Consider the following 22484-nt stretch of genomic DNA (forward strand, 5'->3'; position numbering starts at 1 on the left):
AAAAGATAATTTTCTAAATAAAATATGTCAAAGCGCCTTTGCTGCTATGATTATCAAATTACAGTCAAACCCCCTTCAATCAAATAAAACAACACAATAGAAAAATCTATTTCTTTATTCAATAACATTACGAAATATAATTTAATCAAAATATAATTTAATCGTAAATTTACTACTAATTATATAATCAAAATTATCCATAAAACTATGATAGATTAATGTATAATTATAATAAAATAACTTCATGATTTCTTTGTACTTCAAGTACCATTCTCAACGCCACGAGTTTGATTCAAGTAACCGTCGAATGGTCGCCATTTTGGATATACTTTGAATTTGGAACATATTCCGCCATGTTTGCGTTTTGCGTTTAGTTCACGAGCAGCACGCGGCTTTGGGGAAGTTGCACGCGCACGGATCTGTTGTTATACACTCCGCGGGGCATATGCAGTCGCATGCTGGAATGGAAAAAAATACACAATATTACCACCTGTAAAATCGTCATAGACAAATGTGAAGGCACCGTAAAACGGGGTGAAAGAATTCTAAGGGTGAATAGATACATGAATGGGGTGCATAGATGTTAGAACATTTTCCCAGCACTTACACCGTTTTACCGTTAGTTCTAGTTTATCCATTTTATCGCTAGTTATGAAAAGAAGAACCCATTGTAATCAAAAAATCACTGAGTCGTAATAACAAAGTTCCAAAAATTGCTAAAACGTGTGATTACTCTAATGCTATGAGTAGAGGGCGTTCGATGTTTACGTCAATACCATAGCATAGAGGGCGTGGCAGTCGCTTTTGGTCACTTTGATTAAACAAGACAGTCTGTATTAGAAATCTAGATCTCTATTTCATACCATCATCATATCAGCCACAAGATGTCCACTACTGAACATAGGCTAATGACTTCCAAATAGGCCGGTTGGAAGCGACCTGCATCCAGCAACTCCCTGCGACCTAATATTGTACATGGGTATGTTATTTAAAGAAGTGTGGTACTTACGTTTGCAGTCCCCATACTTGCAGGGATCCATGTACTCCGTGCAGTCCTCGCCGGGCGGCAGGAACGATGACCGGTAGATAGTTGTGCCTTCCAACTGAAGATAAATAGTATAATATTATTAACTTCTTAATTGGTTGTACAGGATTGACTGTATTTAGTTGCAGAATGTAACATTTTTTAGCGGGAGACAGGGTTCATGTCTTAATACTTTTGTTTCAATGACATCATAGGCCTTAAAATCACGATCGTTTTGCTTTTTATTCTTCGTAAAAGTTGGCATCGATGCATTCTCTACAATTTCACATCCACTTTTCATCAGTTATGTTATAAGTCCTCTGTACCAAATTGGCGGTGAAAAAAAGAATCAGTTTTCTTGGATTGTGCAGTGCAATGACAAACATAAGATAAAGCATTTCTCTTAAGACTAAAAGCCTTTTTAAGGCTAAAAAGGCACTTGCCTAGCTTCCAAATATCAAACAATACAGCCTAGTAAGAGCCGGTTAAAATTGGAGACTGAACAAAAGACACTGACAAGAAAGAAAAAGGAAAGACGGTAATGTTAAAAATCCAAAATAGCTAAAATGGACTGGGTACTGACCTTCTGGCATGGTTTCTGGTACTGTCCCTTGCACGCCCACGGCGGCATCTGCGGCTTCGGCACGCACACCGGCTGGTACGACATCTTCTGTGTAGTCGTCGACTCCATTTTAGCTGAAACGTAACATAGAGGATAAATAAATTATGATTTAACAATATTATTAGCAAAAACTAACAGATAAAAATATTATTTTCTTCTGCTCACTTGATTTATCTCTATACAGATGTATCAATTGCTGTTCGTTAGTCTCGCTAAAACTCGAAAACGGCTGGACCGATGTGGCTAATTTTAGTCTTGAATTATTTGTGGAAGTTCAGGCGAGGTTCGGAAGGTAAAAAAAATATGTTTGAAGCGGTACGAAGTTTGTCGGGCCAGCTAGTAATCTATACATATAATAAAATCGTAGAAAAGTGCTGTCTGTACATTGAAAATAAAAATAAAAAAAATAGCAGGGGTTATTGTTATGTCGATGTCGAACCCAAAAATGTAATTAACTTTTTTTTTGTCTGTTTGTCTGTTTGTCTGTTTGTCTGTTCGTCTGTGCGCGCTAATCTCAGAAACGGCTGATCCGAGTTGGATGCGGTTTTCACGAATATATTGTGGGATGCTTAAATTTACATTTAGTGTTTGTTTCATGTCAATCGGTTCATAAATAAAAAAGTTATGTCAAATTAAAGAATCACGTCGAACATTCTATGCTTATACCATTAATCTCCGCAACTATTTGACGGATTTGGTTGAAATTTGGTACAGATATAGTTTAGAACCTTAGAAAGGACATAGATATATTTTTATTTCAAAAATCAAAAAATCAAAAAATAAAAATAAGAAATAAATTATTTATAAATAATTCTATGTCGATCGTTACACGACTTCATGTTATTGTTTTAATTTATCGAAAAAAGTAAATAAATAGTAAAAAGGTATGAAAAAAATAATATCAATATAATAAAACATTTAGTACAAAGAAAATGCTCTAACGGAGTATAGATAATTCTATGTCGATCGTTACACGACTTCGGTTCATGTTATTGTTTTAATTCATCGAAAAAAAGTAAATAAATAGTAAAAAGGTATGAAAAAAATAATATCAATATAATTAAACTTTTAGTACAAAGAAAATGCCCGAACGGAGTATAAATAAATAATCCAAGTTGTCTTTATCCTCGATAGATGGCGTTGGGATCGAAATAGATCGCGCTATGGTTTCGTTACATTCATTTGGTTGGGTATCGGCCGAGCGCTTCGGTACTATCGTAGAAAAAGTGTATTATCAGTCGTATGATTATTTGTCTGTAGTGGTCCTGCTGTTTCGTATATTCTAAATTGGTTTCGTTGTATTTGTCAATTAATAAGTTTATTTGTTGGGTTTTCCTGGTTTTTTGGTTAAACTATTTAACGTAGGTTTAGTTTGATATCGATTATTAGTAGTTACTGTAGTTAGTTTTTTTAATAAAATTGTAAGTCTAATTTTTTTTTAATTAGATTAGATTTAAGTCGTTTCTTTTAAATTATTTAGTTTAAGCTTGGTTATTATAGCATAGAGGATAGGTTGTAATTTTACATATATTTGTAGGCACTTATTTGTCTTGCTATAATACTAAATCATAATAAAACATGATATAGGCAATAAATCAAAGTAACTGATGTATAGCTCACCTGCTGGTTTCTCGTAGCATTTCAACGGAGCATACGACGTGGGTATCGCGCACCGGCCGGGGTCCAGGAATGACATGCGGTTCACAGTTCGATCTGATGACAAACAGTATGTGAATAACGCCATACGCAGTGCATACTTAATTGTGTTCTTTTTAATTATCGGTAGTAGAGTAGTTCGAAATTGTGGCCAGTTAAGGGCAGTAGGCTAGCTTTCCCCGTCGTTCTTTCTTATCGGGGTACTACAAATGCGTCTAACTTTTGAGGAGTGTGTTAGCTACGGAATGTGAGATTTTTAATCCCACTAAAACCACCATCAGCAGTCAGCACCTATAAGGGGTCCACCAGGCCCTCTAAATAGACCAACTCTGAAGAATCTCCCTCGTTATTTACCAACGTGAGAATCCCCCATCCCCAATCTCGCACTTGTCGCCTCTGATGGTGCCTATTAACGGCGCCGATTCCTTACCATCAGGTGATCCGTCTGCTTATTTATCGTGGGTTTATGACCACCTTTGCTTACCTCTTCGGCAGATAAATAACATAATGCCTATGTATATATAAGACAACTCACTCTCAAACGGTTGTTCAATGCAGTGGAACTTATGGTCTGGCTTGCAGGATTCCCTGATGGCGCAGGGCTTCGGTACGTAGTCGTGTCGCTGCGTGGTGATGTTCTGCATCGGGCCCTGACCCCACATGTCGTGGTGGCACGGCCGGATCGGCTGCGTTATGCACGTCGGGTTCGGGAGGTACGAAAGCTGGAAGAGGGATGATAGTAGATTTAATTAAGTTGTTTTATTTTGGACGAGTTTTGGTGTTTTGTAAATCTGAAGTTTAGATGATCAATTTAATCTAGGCAGGGATCTATCTATCTTAAAAAAAACTAGGTAACTGCCTAAGGTCCTAGATTACAGAAGGGCGTTGCGCATGCCGTTAGAATGATGGCAACACTAAAAATTAATTAGGGGCGCCTATGAAGTGCTTAAGGGGCTTTTTAGGTTAAATCCGCCTCTGATTCTAGACATATTTCAGTTAGCAGTTCTTCTTTTTTCACTTCGCTCTTGACAGAGCAACAATTATTACACTTTGAGGCGTCCAAATTTAAAAGGCAGGAACAATGCTAAAAATTTTTAGTCTTTTTCCAACTTTTAGTGTGGTGTGGTGTAGTTCGATAGGTGCACTACCTATAAATGGACTTTAATTTAAGTATACTACGTCTACGATTGATCTGGAAACTATAAAGTGGTAAGCGGATCGTACCTTCTGTACAGTATCACCTTCCATCTGTGCAGTGGAGGGCACCAGGTTCGACAGCGGTTTTATGGGCTGCGGTATGGGACACTTGGTTGGGAGGTAGCTGTCAGATAGGAGAGGGTTGTTATAGGTAATTCATTTACTTAAAATACAGTTAACTGCTAGGAGCTGAGGTTGTATTGCTGAGCAGAAGGTGTAACCGGAGTAGCCAGTCGATGACAAGAAAAGCAGTTGTTCATAAAATATCATTATTATTTATTTTGTTTGTTATTTTTCTTTTACCTTTGGAAGGCGTACGAGGAGCTGAAGCCAACTCGCAGAGGCCCATTGAACAGTTTGAATTGAAATGATGGACATTATCTATATATTAATACGTGAAGCAAAAACTTTGTAACTGTTTTTACGAAAATTGCGCGGACGTAGAAGCATAAAATTTGGTACACTTATAGTTTATGTTTAGGAGAAGTGGACAACGCCAATATTTTTCAAAAATAATGCTTATAAAGTACATTAAATCAATAAATAAAACATTACACACACATGCATAGTATTTGACAAAACGTCAAAATCGATAGACATTGCGATGATATTCTCACGTCTCATATGAAAAGAGTTTTATAAAAGAGTTTGAATTAAATAAAAATTATCCTTCAACGTACGTTAAGTGGTATTGTAAATTAAATCATATATGGTCGAATTTCGGCCACTAGGCGACCACTAGTATTAGTAATACTACTAATTACCTGTTCTTATAAATGGTCTGAGTTTCAAATCTCTTGGACGAGGTGACGGGGTTGTTGCAGCTATCAGGGATGATGGCACGTCGCCGGCAGTCGCTCGCTGCGTCCAAGTAACTGTAAGGAATAGTGCAATGAAGGTTAAACTCCCTGGTCGGAAAGTATGTGGAGTAGGCCTACGTTTCTATAGAACCTTTTGGTAATGTTGAGCATTCGGCTACTTTTCACCGACCGAGTCCGGTTAAATATTGTTAGTTGAAAAGTGGTTAGTTTGAAGGCAGTATAGTAATAGATGGATATCGCAACATACCTCATACCGTAGGTTGTATTACTGTCCAACTTTTGGCACGGCTTCTGATATTGTCCCTTGCAAGCCCATGGTAACGGTTCTTTTGGGAGAATCTGGAAAAATATGTATAATATTAAAAAAAGTGTTTTATTACAAGGGAAAGGGATTGCTTGCGAAGCAGCGGAGGTGTACTTAACATAGACTTTTCACTGGTTATGCTGAAAGTCACATTCATTCGAGCATTCCAGTCGAAGAGAATTATAGATTTCATGACCTAAACTAAAACTAAACGAACCAGGTACTCGTGCTTTTACCAAACGACCAGTGATGGAGTCAGTAACTATTTTAGATGTTTTCTTGTATTTTAGTAGTGTTTTATCTCCATGAAGTGTATGAATGTAGGTACTACCTGATTGGGCATGTAGCTCATCTTCTGTGTAGTGGTACCTTCCATCTTGGCGGCTGGTCGCTCGTAACACCTCTCCGGGGCGAAAGACTTCGTCAGCTCGATCTTTTCCGGTGGTAAATACGACAGCTTATTTATAGTGCGATCTGTAAAAGGGAGGAGTGGTTAGGTTTAGGAAAACGATCACAGAAGAATTTAATCATAGCTTTGTACTATGAGGTCATATTGCATATCTCTTGCTGGTGGCTGGTGCAAGGTGATTGACACCTTCATCATATTTTGCCAAAACTTACTAAGTAGGTACCTATCAGTTACTTTACATTGTGGTCATTGTTTTATAATTTTTTTATTTTACACTTTATGTACAATCATACAGAGGTAGACTTAATGCCAATTTGGCATTCTCTACCAGTCAACCAGGTGATGCAGAGAGACAATAGTAGGTGTAACAGCAGGCATTGTTATGCTCTTTTTCAATATCATTGCATTCTATCTACCTGTCTATAGGTACTGATAACCTGACCAGTAAAGCCTGAGAAAGCATCAAAAATAAGTTAGAGATCTTTACTCTCAAAGGGCTGTTCGACGCAGTGGAACTTGGGAGCAGGTTTGAAACTCTCCCGTAGCACGCAGGGCTTCGGTACGTAGTCGTGTCGCTGCGTGGTGATGTTCTGCATCGGACCCTGACCCCACATGTCGTGGTTACACGGCCGGATCGGCTGCGTTATACACGTCGGATTCGGGAGGTATGATAGCTGGAAACAGAACAGTATGCTGGTAAAATTATTGGCTGATGATTTCGAAGGAAAAGTAACCCATAATAAGACATGGTGAAAAATTTTTAGCGAAGTCATTTTAGATTTTTTTAAGGGGGTATATCATCCAATGGCTTCTCCTGCCTTGGGCGAGGGAGAGAGAGTGTCAGACTCTTACTGACTAAAAACCACCCCGTTCCAACTTCTGCCCTTCGAGCAGGATCTTGGTAAACCCGCTAGGTAGTCCACAGATCCGGATTAGGCATCAGTCCTACTGGGAATGGAATTTCTTCCAAGGCTTCTTTATTTAGAAAAACTTTGGAATGATTAACTTTGTCGTCCAGACCCTAACCAGAAGAAAAACCTGATAGATTATAGAACACAAAATTAGACATAAGTGAATCTCCTTTTGTGTCGCTTTCCTCTTTTCGAATTCTCCATCTTCTCGTTCACATACCAATCTACAGACTAGAAACAAGACTTTACCTTCTGCACAGTACATCCTTCCATAGGTTCGCAGCTGGGCACGAGGTTGGGAGGTGGTTTCCGTGCCTCCCCGCGCAGGTTGCGGCACCCGTCCACCGGCAGGTAGGACAGCTTGTACGTGGTGCACGACTCCACCGGGGCCGTGGGCCGCATGTAGCAGCGACGCGGCGCGTACGAGTCTGGGATGCGAGGCTGCTTGTAGCACTGAAATGAGAAAAGAAGAATTGGTTATATTCCCTCATTACCGACTTCATTTTTAAGTACTCATTTGTAAGCACTGCCCATCCGCCCAACCCAATAGATTTACCTCATCAAACTGTGGGGTAAGCAAGCTGTAAATGTACCTAATAAGGACTACTCTTTAATTCTCTAACCACATACTCTGGTTCATTCATGATGTTGTGTCATTTGAGTTATTTTTATACGTACTTTCCATAATTGATTAATTGTTTCAGTGTAAAGTGTTAGTAGATAAGTGCTATTGCTAGTACAACCACTATTGAATTTCTTGCACTTAAGATTAGTAAGTAGGTTTCTATTGGAAATGTTCGATTTCGGAAATCTTAAGTAGGTAACGAATTCTCTAACATACCGGTTTCACAATAGGTGGTTTCCCGCAGCAGCAAGTTCGACAGGGGCAGGGATGTTCCTGCTTCCCGTCGATGGGCTTCCCATCCCGCAGCCCCGACTTGATACCCGCCGACATGGCGCATGGCGCCGCTGCCGGACAGGGTATGCAGCACCTGGGAACATCAAATTTCCATTTCTATCTTTATTCCTATCGATATACGGTCTTAATTCGGTTGGACACTTATTGGAAATCCCCATCTTCAATGGTTAATAGGGTAAGGACTTAGGTTATCGGACATGGTCTGATGGGTCATCAACGTCATTGATAATGCTAGAGCTGATTGATGTGCTCTAGTTCATCTTCGGATGAATAGGCAGAGGAGATTTGTACCGTGAAACACCCATTTATCACCAGTTTTGATAGAAGTCCTATGTAGCGTACATCAATATTCTCGATTCTATACGATAACTAGGAATATTCGAAAACCCAAAAAAACTTTGTCAGATCTGGCAATCAAATCAAAGACCGCTTGCTCTGTAAACACATTTGTAACTCACCCAATAATAAAGTTAAAAATTACACATAAAACTATTTCCTTTTCACTACGAAAATGGCTCAGACGTCGATATTCGCAAACCTCACTTCAAATTCTTATTGAAAAGTATCTTTTTACCCTAATGACCTTGTTGAAAAGGCGATTAAAAACCGAATATTTGACCTTGGTGAAAAGGTATATGAATAGCGAAATTCGATCGTTGTTTTTTCATTGTCTGTCCCCATAATAGGGTCAGGTCAAGGTCTTTAGGACACGGTAAAAACTCCAAGCTAAGCTGATGTTCACTTTATAAGGGATGAAATGGGTCACAGGATAAAGTCATCAATCACTTTATTGCTGAGGAAATATGTGCCTTATGTAAATGGTTTTGAGTATGCAGATTGCTTGAAGATTTATTTAGGTGGAGATAGTTTGGAATACATAGGTATTAGGTAAGGTACTAGTTTACTTAGATTGAGATATAAATTCGAAACACTTAGCTTTACCTATCACGCACAGAAAAGCAACAAGAAATGCTATGAGCCCCCGTCGTGGCTTGAAACAAGTTGAGTACGAACATTTACGTTCAGAAGAAGAGTTAAGTCGTATAATCCAATTAATTTACGCCAGAATACTGAAACATCATGCTATTGCTCTGTCAATTACAAAGAATTTGTAAAGACAGAACTATATTTGAGAGCGTCTTAAAATTGACGTCTGAGTATTTGACCATTATTAGAATATCTCTCTTCACATGAATAAAAATTAAAGTACCTATTATTATATTATTTTAATTTAATTATCTTATCCGAAACTGGACACAGATTTCGACGTATTTCTTCACCAGTTTACGTACAATGTAGTTCTAATTCAGATGTAAAATTATTAAAGAGATAACAGTAGGAAGTTCAACTGTTATCATGTTATCCTTGACCTACAGACAACCGAGTAATTTGAGAGTAATCGATCTCCATAACTGAAGTGGACTGTACGTGTAGAGTTCAAAAAATATTAAGAAGTGAATAAGTGAAGTGCATCTAAAGAAGTTGGTAGGTAAGTACAATATGAGAGAAAATTTGTTTTTTTTTTTATGGGCCGACGTTTGGCCACTATCTCGCCTGATGGTAAGTGATGATGCGACCTACGATGGAGTACGTCTCCCCTTGCAAGCAACATTGAATAGGTTGCTCATGGGCGGACGTCCTTTGTAGCTCGGGCTTTGAAGACACCCAGGTTATACCCATCAGGAAACACAGACTCCGGCAAGGCGATCCACTCCCTAGCAGTTCGCACAAGGAAGCTTGAAGCGAACCGCTTCATGCGAGTGGGTGGGATATCCATCATGAAACGGTGACGCCTCGCCGATTGTCTTGTTTAGGTTAGGCTTAGGTTTATTATCGCCGTACTCAGAGTCATTTAATGGTTACTTAACCCAATCCTTAGCAATTGTTTTCGAAACAAAATCGTTATTAAGGAATAGTTTAAGTAATCATTAAATGTCTCTGAGTGCGGCAGTTAGTTTGAACAGAACTGGGGGCCTACTCTGGTTCTCGAATCCGAAGTTTCGTTTAATCTTCGGCCGTAGATTTTATTGATTTACTAATAGAATTACTTGAAATAACGTTTTATTTTTAATTTCATATCAAAACCTATTTATTTGTCTTCATTTAACAGTTCATTTTTGTTCACGAAAGTTCGCAATAAATATAATTGTAGTATGCAATCTGCGAAGTTTTTTCGTTCGTTCGTTGAATTAGAGTAGGCCGCCAGATGTAGGTATGTTTTACAGCATTTTATCCTAAGCAAATGGTGACATTGCAATAATTGTGTTCCATTTCATGGCCCATATCTTGTGATGTGTTTATAAATAGTTTAGGTTACGATGGAACTGACATTATGTACGCTATGCGTAAAAACCCATTTCTATACCGTTTGGGGAAACCCCTTATGACTTAATTTTAACCACATATTTGTTATCATTGTCTGACAATATACAATATGCATGCATTTTTCCTTTGAGTTAATTTGAAAATTTTTTACAAATACGGCATTGTAACAGCCGCGCCACATGTCCTTAACATTTCTAGACAACGAAAAAGATTACAGCTCTTCTATGGTCAAGGAACATGGGCAGCTTCATTCATATAGAATTAAATACTTGATTTATTTATTTTGTTCGAAAATTTCCATTTTTTTATTTTCTGTTCTCGTTGAAATATTTAGTTGTAATATGCTTCTGTGGACTAGTAATACTTGTAGTTTAATTTAAATCATATGAGTGATCTCCATACTGTATACTGTATAAAGATGTAATAGGAAAAGTTGGGTAATTCCCTGAAAATAAACTCTGATAATAATGTTATGATAAAATAATGTCTATAAATATGATATCAAATGCATTATTATCAAAACAACTACCAGGATAGCAGAATTAATAATTGTATTATGGGTTGCTATTGCACGATGATTGCATTTTAGTGATAAATTCGCTTGGTGACGTCATATTTTAGGTTTTAATGATAAGATACTTGTATTTGATTTTCTGTAGGTTTTAGATTTATTATCGAGGCAATTTAAGATACGTAGCTATTACTCCAGTAGTTATTTTAATTGTATTACAGTGCTATTAAGGTGTGCAACTAAAAAGGTGCGTAAACAATAAAAAACTACTTACTCAGGCATACTTTAGTTTTAATCCTTATCCCTAAGTCCACTGTATAAAAAAAATCTTAAATAAAAAACTAAAATCTAATGGGAATTAACTGAAAATAATTTATAAAGACATTTCAGTCTAAAAAATAGATAGATCATAGAAAAATGACAGTTTTGGAAAGTTAGCTTTTGTTTGTTTGTTTGTATTTTTTCTGAAGTTTATCTAGTCGGTCGGTTGAATTCTTTTTTCGAAAACCAAAAAGTTTTTAACACTTCTTATTTAACTTTTTGAGTAGCTTGTCAGCTCGTTAGCGGGTTCGCCCGCGTTTCCGTAGATACATAGCCTAATACTAGGGGTTATTCTAGATCATAATCTTTACATCTCGATTCCTTACCAATTTTTACGATATTGAGTAAACAAATTATAAAACTAAACGAGGTAAACGAGCGGACGGTACTTGATATACCACAGGCGCTACAAGTGCGTTGCCGGCTTTTTGAGGGTTAGGAAGTTAAGGTTTGCTGAATCTGGGATTGGGAAGGGCGGTAATTGGGCCTCCGGTAACCTCACTCACACAACGAAACACAACGCAAGCGTTGTTTCACGTCGATTTTCTGAGAGGCCGTGGTATCACTTCGGTCGAGCCGGCCCATTCATGCCGAAGCATAAATTAATATTAAAAAGATGCAATATCCATAGCAAATATGTTGTAGGTTGGCAATTATTGGTGTTGCCTAGAACCAAGGTGAACCGGCGCATTGCACCGGTCTATAGCTCGCGAGCTACGTCTGTATAATTGTTTGTTCATATGTCATATCATAGTACCTACTAGACGTAGGTACTTACTGCATAAGGATAAAGTTAATGAGGCGTGATTATTTAATTATTTACTCCATATTACGTGCTACTATTGAGAATAATGGCTCACTAATATTATAAAGAGGAAAACTTTGTTTGTTTGGTTGTAATCTACACTTCTACACTAATATTATAAAGAGGAAAACTTTGTTTGTTTGGTTGTAATTCATAGGCTCAAAAACTACTGGACCGATTTAAAAAATTCTTTCACCATTCGAAAGCTACATTATCCACGAGTAACATAGGCTATATTTTATTTTGGAAAAAAATAGGGTACCGTAAGATATTTGGATCTTTCGGACACAAACTGAAAAAAATCAACCAAAGAAGTTACTTATTTTGCGTACACTGCCTAAACTACAAAAGATAGAACCATAAAATGTTATAATTAATTGTAGATCTTATAAATATCTACAAAAAAGTACGCGACACACTATACCTATCTATGTCGAGTGAGGCACAACAACCACATTTTTATTTAAAAATCTTGAATTTTTTTGGACTACATTTAAACGCGTTTATTTTACTCATGCTATTAATCCTTATCAAAATAAATTATTTCATCAATAAGTACAGTTTATGTTTATAATATTTGGTCTTTGAATGATTAAAATTGGACATTTGGTTTAGAAGTTGTGGTGAAATTAAAATATTACGATTTCTGCTGCACGGCTCTGTCTGTCTGTTACGCTTACGCCGTTGCGCCTAAACCAGTAAACCGAACATTTTGATGAAATTTTTGGTACAGAGATAGAATAGACCCTGAAGAACAACATATTTATTGCAAAATATAGGGGAGAATGGGTAAAAATAGGGGATGAATGGTCATATGGAAATTAGCCATTTTTAAAGCTGTAACATAGAGGAAAGTAGGTAAAAATAGGGGATGAATGGTCATACGGAAATTCGCATTTTTTAAAGCTGTAACATAGGTGAGAGTGGGTAAAATAGGGGATGAATGATCATATGGAAATTCGTCATTTTTAAAGTTGTAACAGTGAAACTTTGTATTTAGACACTTAATGGGAAACGAAAGAACATAGGCTACTATTTATTGCAAAAAATAGGGGAGAGTGGGTAAAAATAGGGGATGAATGATCAAATGGAAATTCGACATTTTTAAAGCTGTAACATAGGGGAGAGTGGGTAAAAATAGGGGATGAATGATCATATGGAAATTCGTCATTTTTAAAGTTGTAACAGTGAAACTTTGTATTTAGACACTTAATGGGGAACGAAAGAACATAGGCTACTTTTTATAGCGAATAAAAAGGGTTAAAGTTGTTTTAATTTTGACCACCAACCACTAACACAACCACGCGGACGAAGTCGCGGGCAAAAGCTAGTAATAACTTAAGACAGAAGGTCCCTTAAGTAGGGACTAAATAAAATAACCGACATGGTATTACATGGATCTCACAACGTTTTACGGTAGAAAAACTGATGAGGTGCGAGACTTGGATGTTTTTACAGGATGTTTTTGATGGTATTAGGGTCAACTCACACCGAAAGAGCGGCGAAGGGCAACGAAGCGCAGACTCCTGTGACTTCTCGAGCAGTCGCGGGAATCCGCGCTCCTTCTCAAGCCCACCCGCGATGAATTCATGGGTCACTCGCTCTCTATGCGCAGTTTACTTTCAACAAAACTCGAGGAAACTTATAAATGATATTTATTTTGCAAATAGGTTACAATGTAACTCTTTTACACGTCAATCTCTTAAATAACTAGATGAGGCCGGCATTTCCCATCGGACTACTCTGAGAAGAAATGCCGAAACAAACTCAGAGGTCACAGTCTCTTTTAAAGTCCAGACAAAATCAATTAAAGATGTCGGAGAACCGTGCAAGTTGGTTCTGTAGTGGTCTTTTGAGGAAAGAACCACAACAGTTTCTGCGGACCTGTTCAGATGAGACTTAATAAATAACCTTTTCTTCATCCATTTCTATCATTTCTGTATTAATGACACTGCAAGGAATGAATTCGAATGCTCGCGGGCAAAAGACGCGCGCGGGGAGCGGGCGCGAGAGGCAGGATATGCTCATTAAGCTCACCTAGTAATATATTGGCACATCTGCAAAAAATGCCAAATTTACTTTATATGATTTACGTGTTTAAAAGTGCATTATTAATCTATTTATTTCCATATTCACCGAGAGAGGTCGTAAGTGTCATTATACCATTATTGTAGTTTCAGTCACGCACGTAAAACAACGGTTCATTGGTCAGTAAAGTAAAAACTAAACAAGTCAGATAAACTATGAAAACCGTTAATGTGCCAATATATTACTAGTTGTGCGATATTGCCAGCGGTCGTTCGCGACTGTTCGACAATTCTCGGGACTTCCCGCGATTTCTTACGCGGTCGCACGGCCCGTTTGTAGAATGCGCCGGAATACCCGCGGCGTCGCCGCCATCCGCGCTACTCGTTCGAGTTTCTCATGCGATAATAAGTGTTATAGTAATGAAAATAAAGTTAAAATTCATAGTATACTGAAACTGCGGTTTGCCTTGTGCTATATTATTGCATAAGGCATTTTAGCTGAGTACTGGCCTTTTTGCGCCGTGAATACTTTTATTTTATCAATTATGTATGTTTATGTTTTTGTAAACGGTGCAAGTAAACTATTTTTCTTTCTTTCTTTGTTTTTCTATATTATAATATACTGAAATAATTATAAATAATTTTATGAATACGAATAATTTTTGTTACTCTTTCACAAAAAGATACGCTTTCCCAAAAAAAAATTGTCCATACAATATCACCACAAATTTTTTAAGATTTAATGAGATTAAGGTAATCAAATAATAAATCATTAAGATTTAATGATTACCTAATGATGTCTGAGTGCGGTAGTTACACTGATTAGGGGTAATTTTAGTCCAGAGTACGCGGAAGGAAGCTAAATAAATTAATATTTTAACAAAACCGGAAAGCACGGACATGTTGGTACTTGTCGACCGATAAGGCGGCCTATATACCTATAAGTACTAAAATAGGATTTATGTAGCTATGATAAGCACTGCAGTTGGACATCCTGACTTAGTATTGTAACCTTCGTCGACTTGCTCACACGCATTCAAGGTTAGTGCATGCAACTTAAATAGATTTCTCTTAAAGTTTAAATAAATATAAGAAAATAATATAAATGTTTATTATTTTCTTATATTTATTTAAAAAATAATATAAATGTAAAAAATAATGTAAATGTTTATTATTTTCTTATATTTATTTAAAGTTTTCTAAAATTATATTTTTATATAGGTATTACTTATAAAATACAAAGAAATAACATTTATGCATATAGCAAATTAACAAATAACAAAAGAATTTTTTTTATATATTATTACATTATATTTACTTTGACTTTCAAAAGACTTCCCAGTCTATTTGAGATAAATATTTTTGACTTTCACTTTATCAAACGGTTGGACTGATTTGGATGAATTTGCGAATTTTAGTCATCGTATGAGCCAAAAGATGTCTACATGTATTTAGTACTGAAGTGGAATCTTTGTAGATTTATATTCAGATATATGGGGCCTCCCCCAATTGTTACCAGACCGGTCGTTTGGTTCCAAAACACACATCGCCGCCTGTACCAATTATAAACAATTGCTTCAATTTACATCTCTCATTCTTTGACTCAAAAGTTTGTTCTATATTATAATAACTATCGTGAGACATACTGAAAATAACTAAAACAATACGGTTTACTCACCTACATTATTAGAGAAAACCTCAACTAGTTTCGAGTCACAGATGGGCTCTTGTCAGACTATTACTGACTAAAAACCACCCGTTCCTACTCCTGCTTTTCGAGCCGGAGCCCCGGTAAACCCGCTAGGTAGTCCGCAGCTCCGGATCAGGCATCAGCCTAACTGTGGTGGTACCATCTATGGTGATCTGATGACTCTTTGAGGCGCGCTCGGAACGCGACGTGCCTTACGCACGGTTGAACAAACTTTGAGGTTTTTTTTGTCGAATAGGTCTATCGTGAATTAGGTCGATTACTATTGTTACCTACCTATTATCTAAAAGTGCATACTTCTTATCACAATATTTTGATAAAATTCGAGTTACATATCATTAGTTTGAGTATTAATCAATGCATTTTAATTTGATAAGAGTTTATTTGATAAGAGGTATAATATGTATGGTTTAATACATAGGTATAATATATTATGTATATTTTGTTTGCAAGCATGTTTCTATGTGCAATGTGTATTTGATTTACTTATCTTTTATTTCTTGGATTCTTATGAAAATAACTTCCTTGTTTGTTTGTTTGTTGTTCCTTGTGCGAATTCTGGAATTGTGCCTAGTATATGGCAATAGGTTCACCCCTTATTACATGGGACTTATAACATAAATGGTGATAAATGGATGTACAATGGCGTTACGTGCCGTAATGTGCACCTCTTCCTACGCCTACGGGGATAAAAAGCGTTGATTGTATTGGACTCTCATTCTCCGTGCGAGAAGAGATAGTTGGAACGCAGTGGCTACTTATAGGCTGTTGGCTGTTGATGTGATGTGATGTACCTATTGCACTTTAAAGTTATATTTTTGTTTTAGACAAGCTAGAAGATGAGTTGCAATTGTGACTACGTGGTTCCAAATAAGGAGTCGTTAGCACCGCATTATGACAACTGTCGGTTGATGTGGGACGAACTACATCCAGGAAAACCATGCCCCAAGTGAGTATTTATATTTACCCTTATAAGTTTTTGAACTGACATGGTTAATACATTTTTTTAAATAATAATCCTTAAGAAGTAAAAATATAGTTATGTAGAACTAGCAAACCCGGCGAACTCCCTTCGTCACCAATGATTATCCCTGTGTTCCTGCTTTTCTCTTGAATTTTGCTATTTCCAACGAATGCAAAACCGTGAAAATCGGTTGGTGGGTTCTGGAGTTAGGAAAGAAAACTCAACTTATTTTTATATTATTGATAGAATCGGGCGTTACTATGCGGAAATCTATGCTACACCAACAATATTGCAAGTGAAAAATAAAGATATTAAAAAAAGATTTCTAATTACAGAAATGCAGATGGTACCATAATGTTGCCGAACAAACATCTCGCCGGCCTGGATGTGGACATTCTGTACCACTTAGGACTTGACACAAAGACTTATGATCTTCCTGCAATGTTTGGAGATGTCAAGGTAAGTTTACCTACTAAAAAAAAAAACAATTATTTAAAAGAGTAACGATGGAGTTTCTTGCTCGTTCTTCTCCATTCGAAGCTACACTTTGGAACGAGCACCTAGCGTTACTGACAGACTGACGGACAATTCAATTCAATTTGACGTTTCAAAAGTGCCTAATTTAGGATTAATTGAAATAAATGCTTTGACTTTGACCAACTTAGGAGATTTTGTACTTAATGTTATCGATTTGAGATATCGATATGGTTTTGAGATTTGAGTACGGATTTGAGATCTTACTAATATTGTAAATGCGGAAGTTTGTATGTACGAGTATATTTGAAATGGCTGAAGGGATCGGCTTAAAATTTGGAACAGGGGTAGATGATGGTTGATTATGATTCTAGGTTCTACCAGTGGCTATGACTGGTAGAAACTAGAATCATAATATTTTTTTAAAACTTAAAAAACAAGCATTAAATACCATTTTCCGACCGCATTTGTATTTTTATGGTACAATTCTATTTCATATCTGTTTTCCAGTTTGTCTGTATGGGCGGCACGAAGGTTCGTATGCGTGAGTTTGCTGAGTACATGAGAGAGGTGTTGGATCTGCCGAACAAAGGGGAGAGGCTGGTGAACCTCACCAAACACTCGCAGAGATACGCCATGTACAAAGTTGGACCTGTTCTCTCCGTCAGTGTGAGTATCCTCATTATAATAATAATGTAACAATCGCTGGCTGATGTCCCAATAAATTTAGATTAAAATTGTTCAACGGGCCTCTGCGAGTTGGCTTCGGCACCTCGTATGCCTTCCAAAGAAAGGTCCGAGACCCTGTGGTCCCGTGATGGGTATAATAATTATGTAATATTATATAATAACCATCAAGGAGATATGGTGAACCTCACCAAACACTCGCAGAGATACGCCATGTATAAAGTTGGACCTGTTCTCTCCGTCAGTGTGAGTATCCTAATTGTAATAATGATGTAATCTATTAATTATGTTATCGGCGTGTTACTCACGTATTTGTTTGACGAGGAACTCGACTAGTTTCAAGCCATGCTAGAGGCTCATATTCATGAGCAGCATTCCGCGACACACGACGCGGCGATTGTCGCGCTGCTACTGGCGACTCGAGTTTCGCGCCCATCGCGCCCTCTGCCTGGACTCACGCGTACTATCCGGCGCGCGCGACTATGTTGGCTCGTTAGACTCGTTCGCCGGCGGCTGCGTAGGTGTTGGGTTCGATTCTCGGGACAACGCAAACACCTACGCAGCCGCCGGCGAACGAGTCTATATAACGCATGAACCGATTTCCACGGTTTTGCATTCGTTGGAAAGGTATCGAGTTCCGTGAGGTTTATAGTAAAGAAAATTTAGGAAAAATTTAAGAGAAAAGCAGGAAAGCAGGGAAATCATTTATGGCGAAACGGAGTTCCCGTTGGTTCAGGTGGTGGAATTACTCCGGCCATAGTAAATAGCTTCAATTTTTGCACGATGAACCCTGTTGGAGTGCAATGTGACCAGCCTACACCCACTTGAGTTTCGCAATATGCTATGTAGCATCCTTGACTTTGCTTGACATTTAATGATTACTTAAACTATTCTTAAGTAATGATTTTGTATCGAAAACAATTACTAAGGACTGGTTTAAGTAATCATTAAATGACTCTGAGTGCGGCAGTTAGTCCTTCACTGTTAAGTATCTATTTCTTTTTTCCAGCATGGCATAGGCATCCCATCGATGACGACAGTCCTTCAAGAGGTGATCAAGTTGATGTCCTACGCGAAAGCCAAGGACCCTATCTTCTTCAGAATAGGCACATCGGGAGGTCTCTCCATACCGGCCGGCTCCGTCGTCGTCTCGTCTTTTGGACTAAATGGCAATTTGGAACAGACCTATGATATTGTGAGTTTAATGTATACTTCATTTCATTTTCCATTTTTATTCAATTTAAATAACTGGTGAAAAGTAAGTCTTGCATTATACATATAAATAGAGCACCTCTGCCGAAATCTTCAACGGTTGAAAGGTTATATCGCTCACCTAGTAATATATTGGCACATCTGCAAAAAATGCAAAATTGACTTTATATGGTTTACGTGTTTAAAAGTGCATATTAATCTATTTATTTCCATATTCATCGAGAGAGGTCGTAAGTGTCATTATACTATTATTGTAGTTTCCCCCTCACGCTCGCAAAACAACGGTTCATTGGTCAGTAAACTAAAAACTAAACAAGTCAGGTAAACTATGAAAACCGTAAATGTGCCAATATATTACTAGGTGTGGGATATTTTTCAAATTAGATGTCCTATTACATTATAGACCCTACCGATATTAGACAAAAAATTGCATTTCTTAAGACACCTGTCTGTCACTTCTAGAAACAGAGGCGTGATTTCTTTTTCGGTTCAAAAGTAGCACAAATAAATATGCAAACAAAAGAGCATTACACAATAAGCCCATTGCAATGTAGACGTCGATTAGAATGCAAGTGAGTGGTGTGTGCATTATTATTCACTGACCTACGTCACACAAATGTTCGTATGCATGATAATCACCTGGTTATCTTTAGTATTGTCTTATCTTGTACTAGAGACAGTCATTATCTTTGTAAGGACGAACAAGGCCAAGGTTATCGGGTGGTGTATAAAATTTTGTAGTTGTGGTTCATAGGCGTAGCCAGGGGGGGGGTTTGGGGGTTCAAACCCTCCCCGAAAAGTTAAGATAAAATCTGTTTATTACATAAATTGTTTTTTTTTTCTCATGCATGAAGGAAGTTTTGTTCATTTTACTTTCTTAAACCCCTCCCGATACCAAAACCTGGCTACGCCTATGTTGTGGTTGATGATGAGGGGAGGTAGTATTACTTTGTTGTTTGATGATACATAGTTTAAGTATATGAAATTGACAATAGATTTTATTATTGAATAAGCCGGTAAACGAGCAGCCGGATCACCTGACGTTAAGCAATCACCGTCGCCCATGGACACTTAAAATACCAGAGGCGTTACAAGTGCGTTGCCGGCTTATTGGGGGTTAGGAATATAAGGGTTGTTGGGGAATCGGGGATCTCGGAGGAAGGGTTTTGTTTCTGCGATTCTAAACTATACTAATCTTTTAATGTTTGGGTTCAATTCCCGGGTTGGGCACAGTAACTCTTCGTGGATAGAAGGCATGACGATACGATAGTAACTTTTTAATTCTAAGACTAATTTGTGTATTCCAGCCAATATTAGGCAAAACTCGCAAGCTGCCGGCACTCCTCGACCAGAGAGTATATCAAGAGGTCCATTCCTTGAGCTCAGCGGACGATGGCTTCGGTACCTACATCGGAGGAACTATGGGAGCTGATGACTTTTACAGAGGTAGCATACCATTACAATGTTTGATTAAATTAAGGTAACTAGTAAACGCCTAAATCGTTCAGGACACTGCAATAGTAAAATTGCTGTCTAACCTGGCGATGCGACACTTTACTTTATACAGTACTCTTAGTATGAGTTTGCTTTACGTTTAAAGTAAACGGAACGAGAGCGCGTTCGGCGCTCTGATTGGTTGGGTCATTCGAACCGGCCAATCAGAACGCCGAACGGGCTCGCGTTTCGATTACTTTTTAAGCATAAAACAAAGCTGTTTTAAGGGTTTATAGGTCTCTCGATTGATCAGGCGTAGATGAATTTCGAACGCCTTTTGTATCCTTAGTACAAGTTTGTGTTACGTTTAAATTAATCGAAACGAGAGCGCATTCAGCGCTCCGATTGGTTAGATTATTCGAACCGGGCAATAGAACGCCGAACGGGCTCTCGTTTAAATTATTTTAAACGTAAAGCGTACTTATACTATGGGTACTGATCAAGTAAAACTGATATAAGCTCTTCAACTCCTCTAACATTAAATGCCACCAGTAAAGTTTAGAGCTCGGCTGCGTTGTTGCTCAATGAGCGTATATAAAGTTTTACTCAATACGAAAAATGAAACCGAAGCCAAACTTTAGATCAAAGCAATTTCTTATTTCAGGCCAAGGGCGTCTCGACGGTCCTTTCTGCGACTACACTGAGGCAGACAAGATGGCTTTTCTAAGATCTCTGACTGGCATGGGTGTCCGTAACATAGAGATGGAAGCCCCAGCCTTCAGCGCTTATACTAGAGAAGCAGGGATCCGCGCTTGTATTGTTTGCATCACTTTCTTGGACAGACTTCAAGGCGACCAGGTTCGTTGCGCTGCGTATAGATGGCGTTGTTTTAAAGTTTTTAATGTTTTGGGGATGTTTGGTAGATGGCGTGTTAGTTGTGAGTTTGCTATCCTTATTATTCTCTTTTTTTAATCTTTATTTTATTTTATTTTTTGGGATTTTTGTCCAACAAGGATATTATGTCAACCCCATCATACCTTATAACAAGAATAAATTCATTTGTTATAAAAAAAAACTTAACTGAATTATAAATAAAACTATATCTGCTCCTCACTGCTGCAAAATTAACATTTTTTTTAAACTTTGTAATTTATAGCGCCCTGAGATTTTTTTGCATTCTTTTGATTAAAAGAAAAGTTTACCTTATAAAACTTTGTTCAAGCCTAATCCATGTTATATTTTATGTTATAAATCTTTTTAAAAGATGTTGTTTCTGTTTGCAGGTGACATGATTTCCTTTGCAAAGCTATTAAAGCTAACAGAATGGCAGCGAGTGACCATGCTTGACTTGGTAGGGAGGTAACATAACTGCCCAGTATTTCAAGAAGTAATGTTCCATTCTCATAGCGCCCTAAAAATCATAATAATGTATAATTCTAAAAATAATACTAAATTTATATTTTTATACAGCTTTTTTTTGTAAGTAAGATTTAAAAATGTATTTTTTGATGATTTTTAAATAAAAATATATTAATTATCTTAAAAATACAGTTTTGGTTTATATAGCATATACAGTCCCAAGTAGTACACCAAATAACCCGTAGGACAAGGAATATTACACAGACTATTTTCTTTTAACGTTGTCAAGTCTCCGTTTAGCCACCAACCCGCTTACTTCTTTTATTGCGGGAACGCGATTCAAACTGCTGGTAGAAGCCAATGTATTATACATGTCAATGACAAATAATAAATCCAGCCTTATGTGGCGTATCAGACCACCACAGATGGGGCCCAGTAGGGCTGACGCCTGAATCGAAGCTGCGGATTACCTAGCGGGTTATCGGGGCTCCAGCTCGAAAAGCAGGACTAGGAACGGGGTGGTTTTTAGTCAGTAAGAGTCTGACACTCCCTCTCGTCTCGCCAAAAGCGGGAGAAGTTATTGGATGTTTTACCCCCATCAAAAAAAGCCTTATGTATCGTAGAACAAACATTGTGGTAGAGGTATTATTTCCTTGTTATTGTGCGAGCGGCCGTCCACCGCGGCAACTAATGAATTTTTGTTGGTAGCTGCGCCGACCGCCCGCAGTCGGCACAGTCTGTAATCAGACCGACAGTAATTGTTCCGCATATAGCTAAACGAATGAAATAACTTA

General features: G+C 37.7%; 2 protein-coding genes across 3 annotated transcripts; one reads left to right on the forward strand and one right to left on the reverse strand.

Moving 5' to 3' along the window:
* Positions 1 to 97: 97 nt before the first annotated feature.
* LOC118279342 (stabilizer of axonemal microtubules 1) lies at positions 98 to 15549 on the reverse strand. Of its 2 annotated transcripts, none has more exons than XM_050698405.1 (13): positions 15531 to 15549; positions 7786 to 7936; positions 7194 to 7397; positions 6521 to 6707; positions 5956 to 6098; positions 5568 to 5659; positions 5264 to 5374; positions 4527 to 4623; positions 3838 to 4024; positions 3267 to 3359; positions 1608 to 1720; positions 1010 to 1103; positions 98 to 458 (listed from the first exon to the last, which is right to left on the reverse strand). In XM_050698405.1, the coding sequence occupies exons 2-13, from the start codon at positions 7897 to 7899 to the stop codon at positions 376 to 378; spliced, it is 1518 nt and encodes a 505-aa protein (XP_050554362.1). In that variant the 5' UTR covers positions 7900 to 7936; positions 15531 to 15549; the 3' UTR covers positions 98 to 375. The 2 variants fall into 2 exon arrangements, with proteins under 2 accessions (XP_050554362.1, XP_035454901.2); XM_035599008.2 differs by lacking the exon at positions 15531 to 15549 and adding an exon at positions 10974 to 11153.
* LOC118279343 (uridine phosphorylase 1) lies at positions 9189 to 21303 on the forward strand. The gene is made up of 7 exons (XM_050698233.1): positions 9189 to 9352; positions 16388 to 16509; positions 16860 to 16983; positions 17509 to 17667; positions 18695 to 18880; positions 20205 to 20343; positions 20996 to 21303. Exons 2-7 carry the CDS (start codon positions 16400 to 16402, stop codon positions 21301 to 21303), a joined length of 1026 nt encoding a protein of 341 aa, XP_050554190.1. The 5' UTR covers positions 9189 to 9352; positions 16388 to 16399.
* The last annotated feature ends 1181 nt before the right edge of the window (positions 21304 to 22484 follow it).

The sequence above is a fragment of the Spodoptera frugiperda genome, chromosome 14, assembly GCF_023101765.2.
Source record: "Spodoptera frugiperda isolate SF20-4 chromosome 14, AGI-APGP_CSIRO_Sfru_2.0, whole genome shotgun sequence".
Taxonomy (NCBI): domain Eukaryota; kingdom Metazoa; phylum Arthropoda; class Insecta; order Lepidoptera; family Noctuidae; genus Spodoptera; species Spodoptera frugiperda.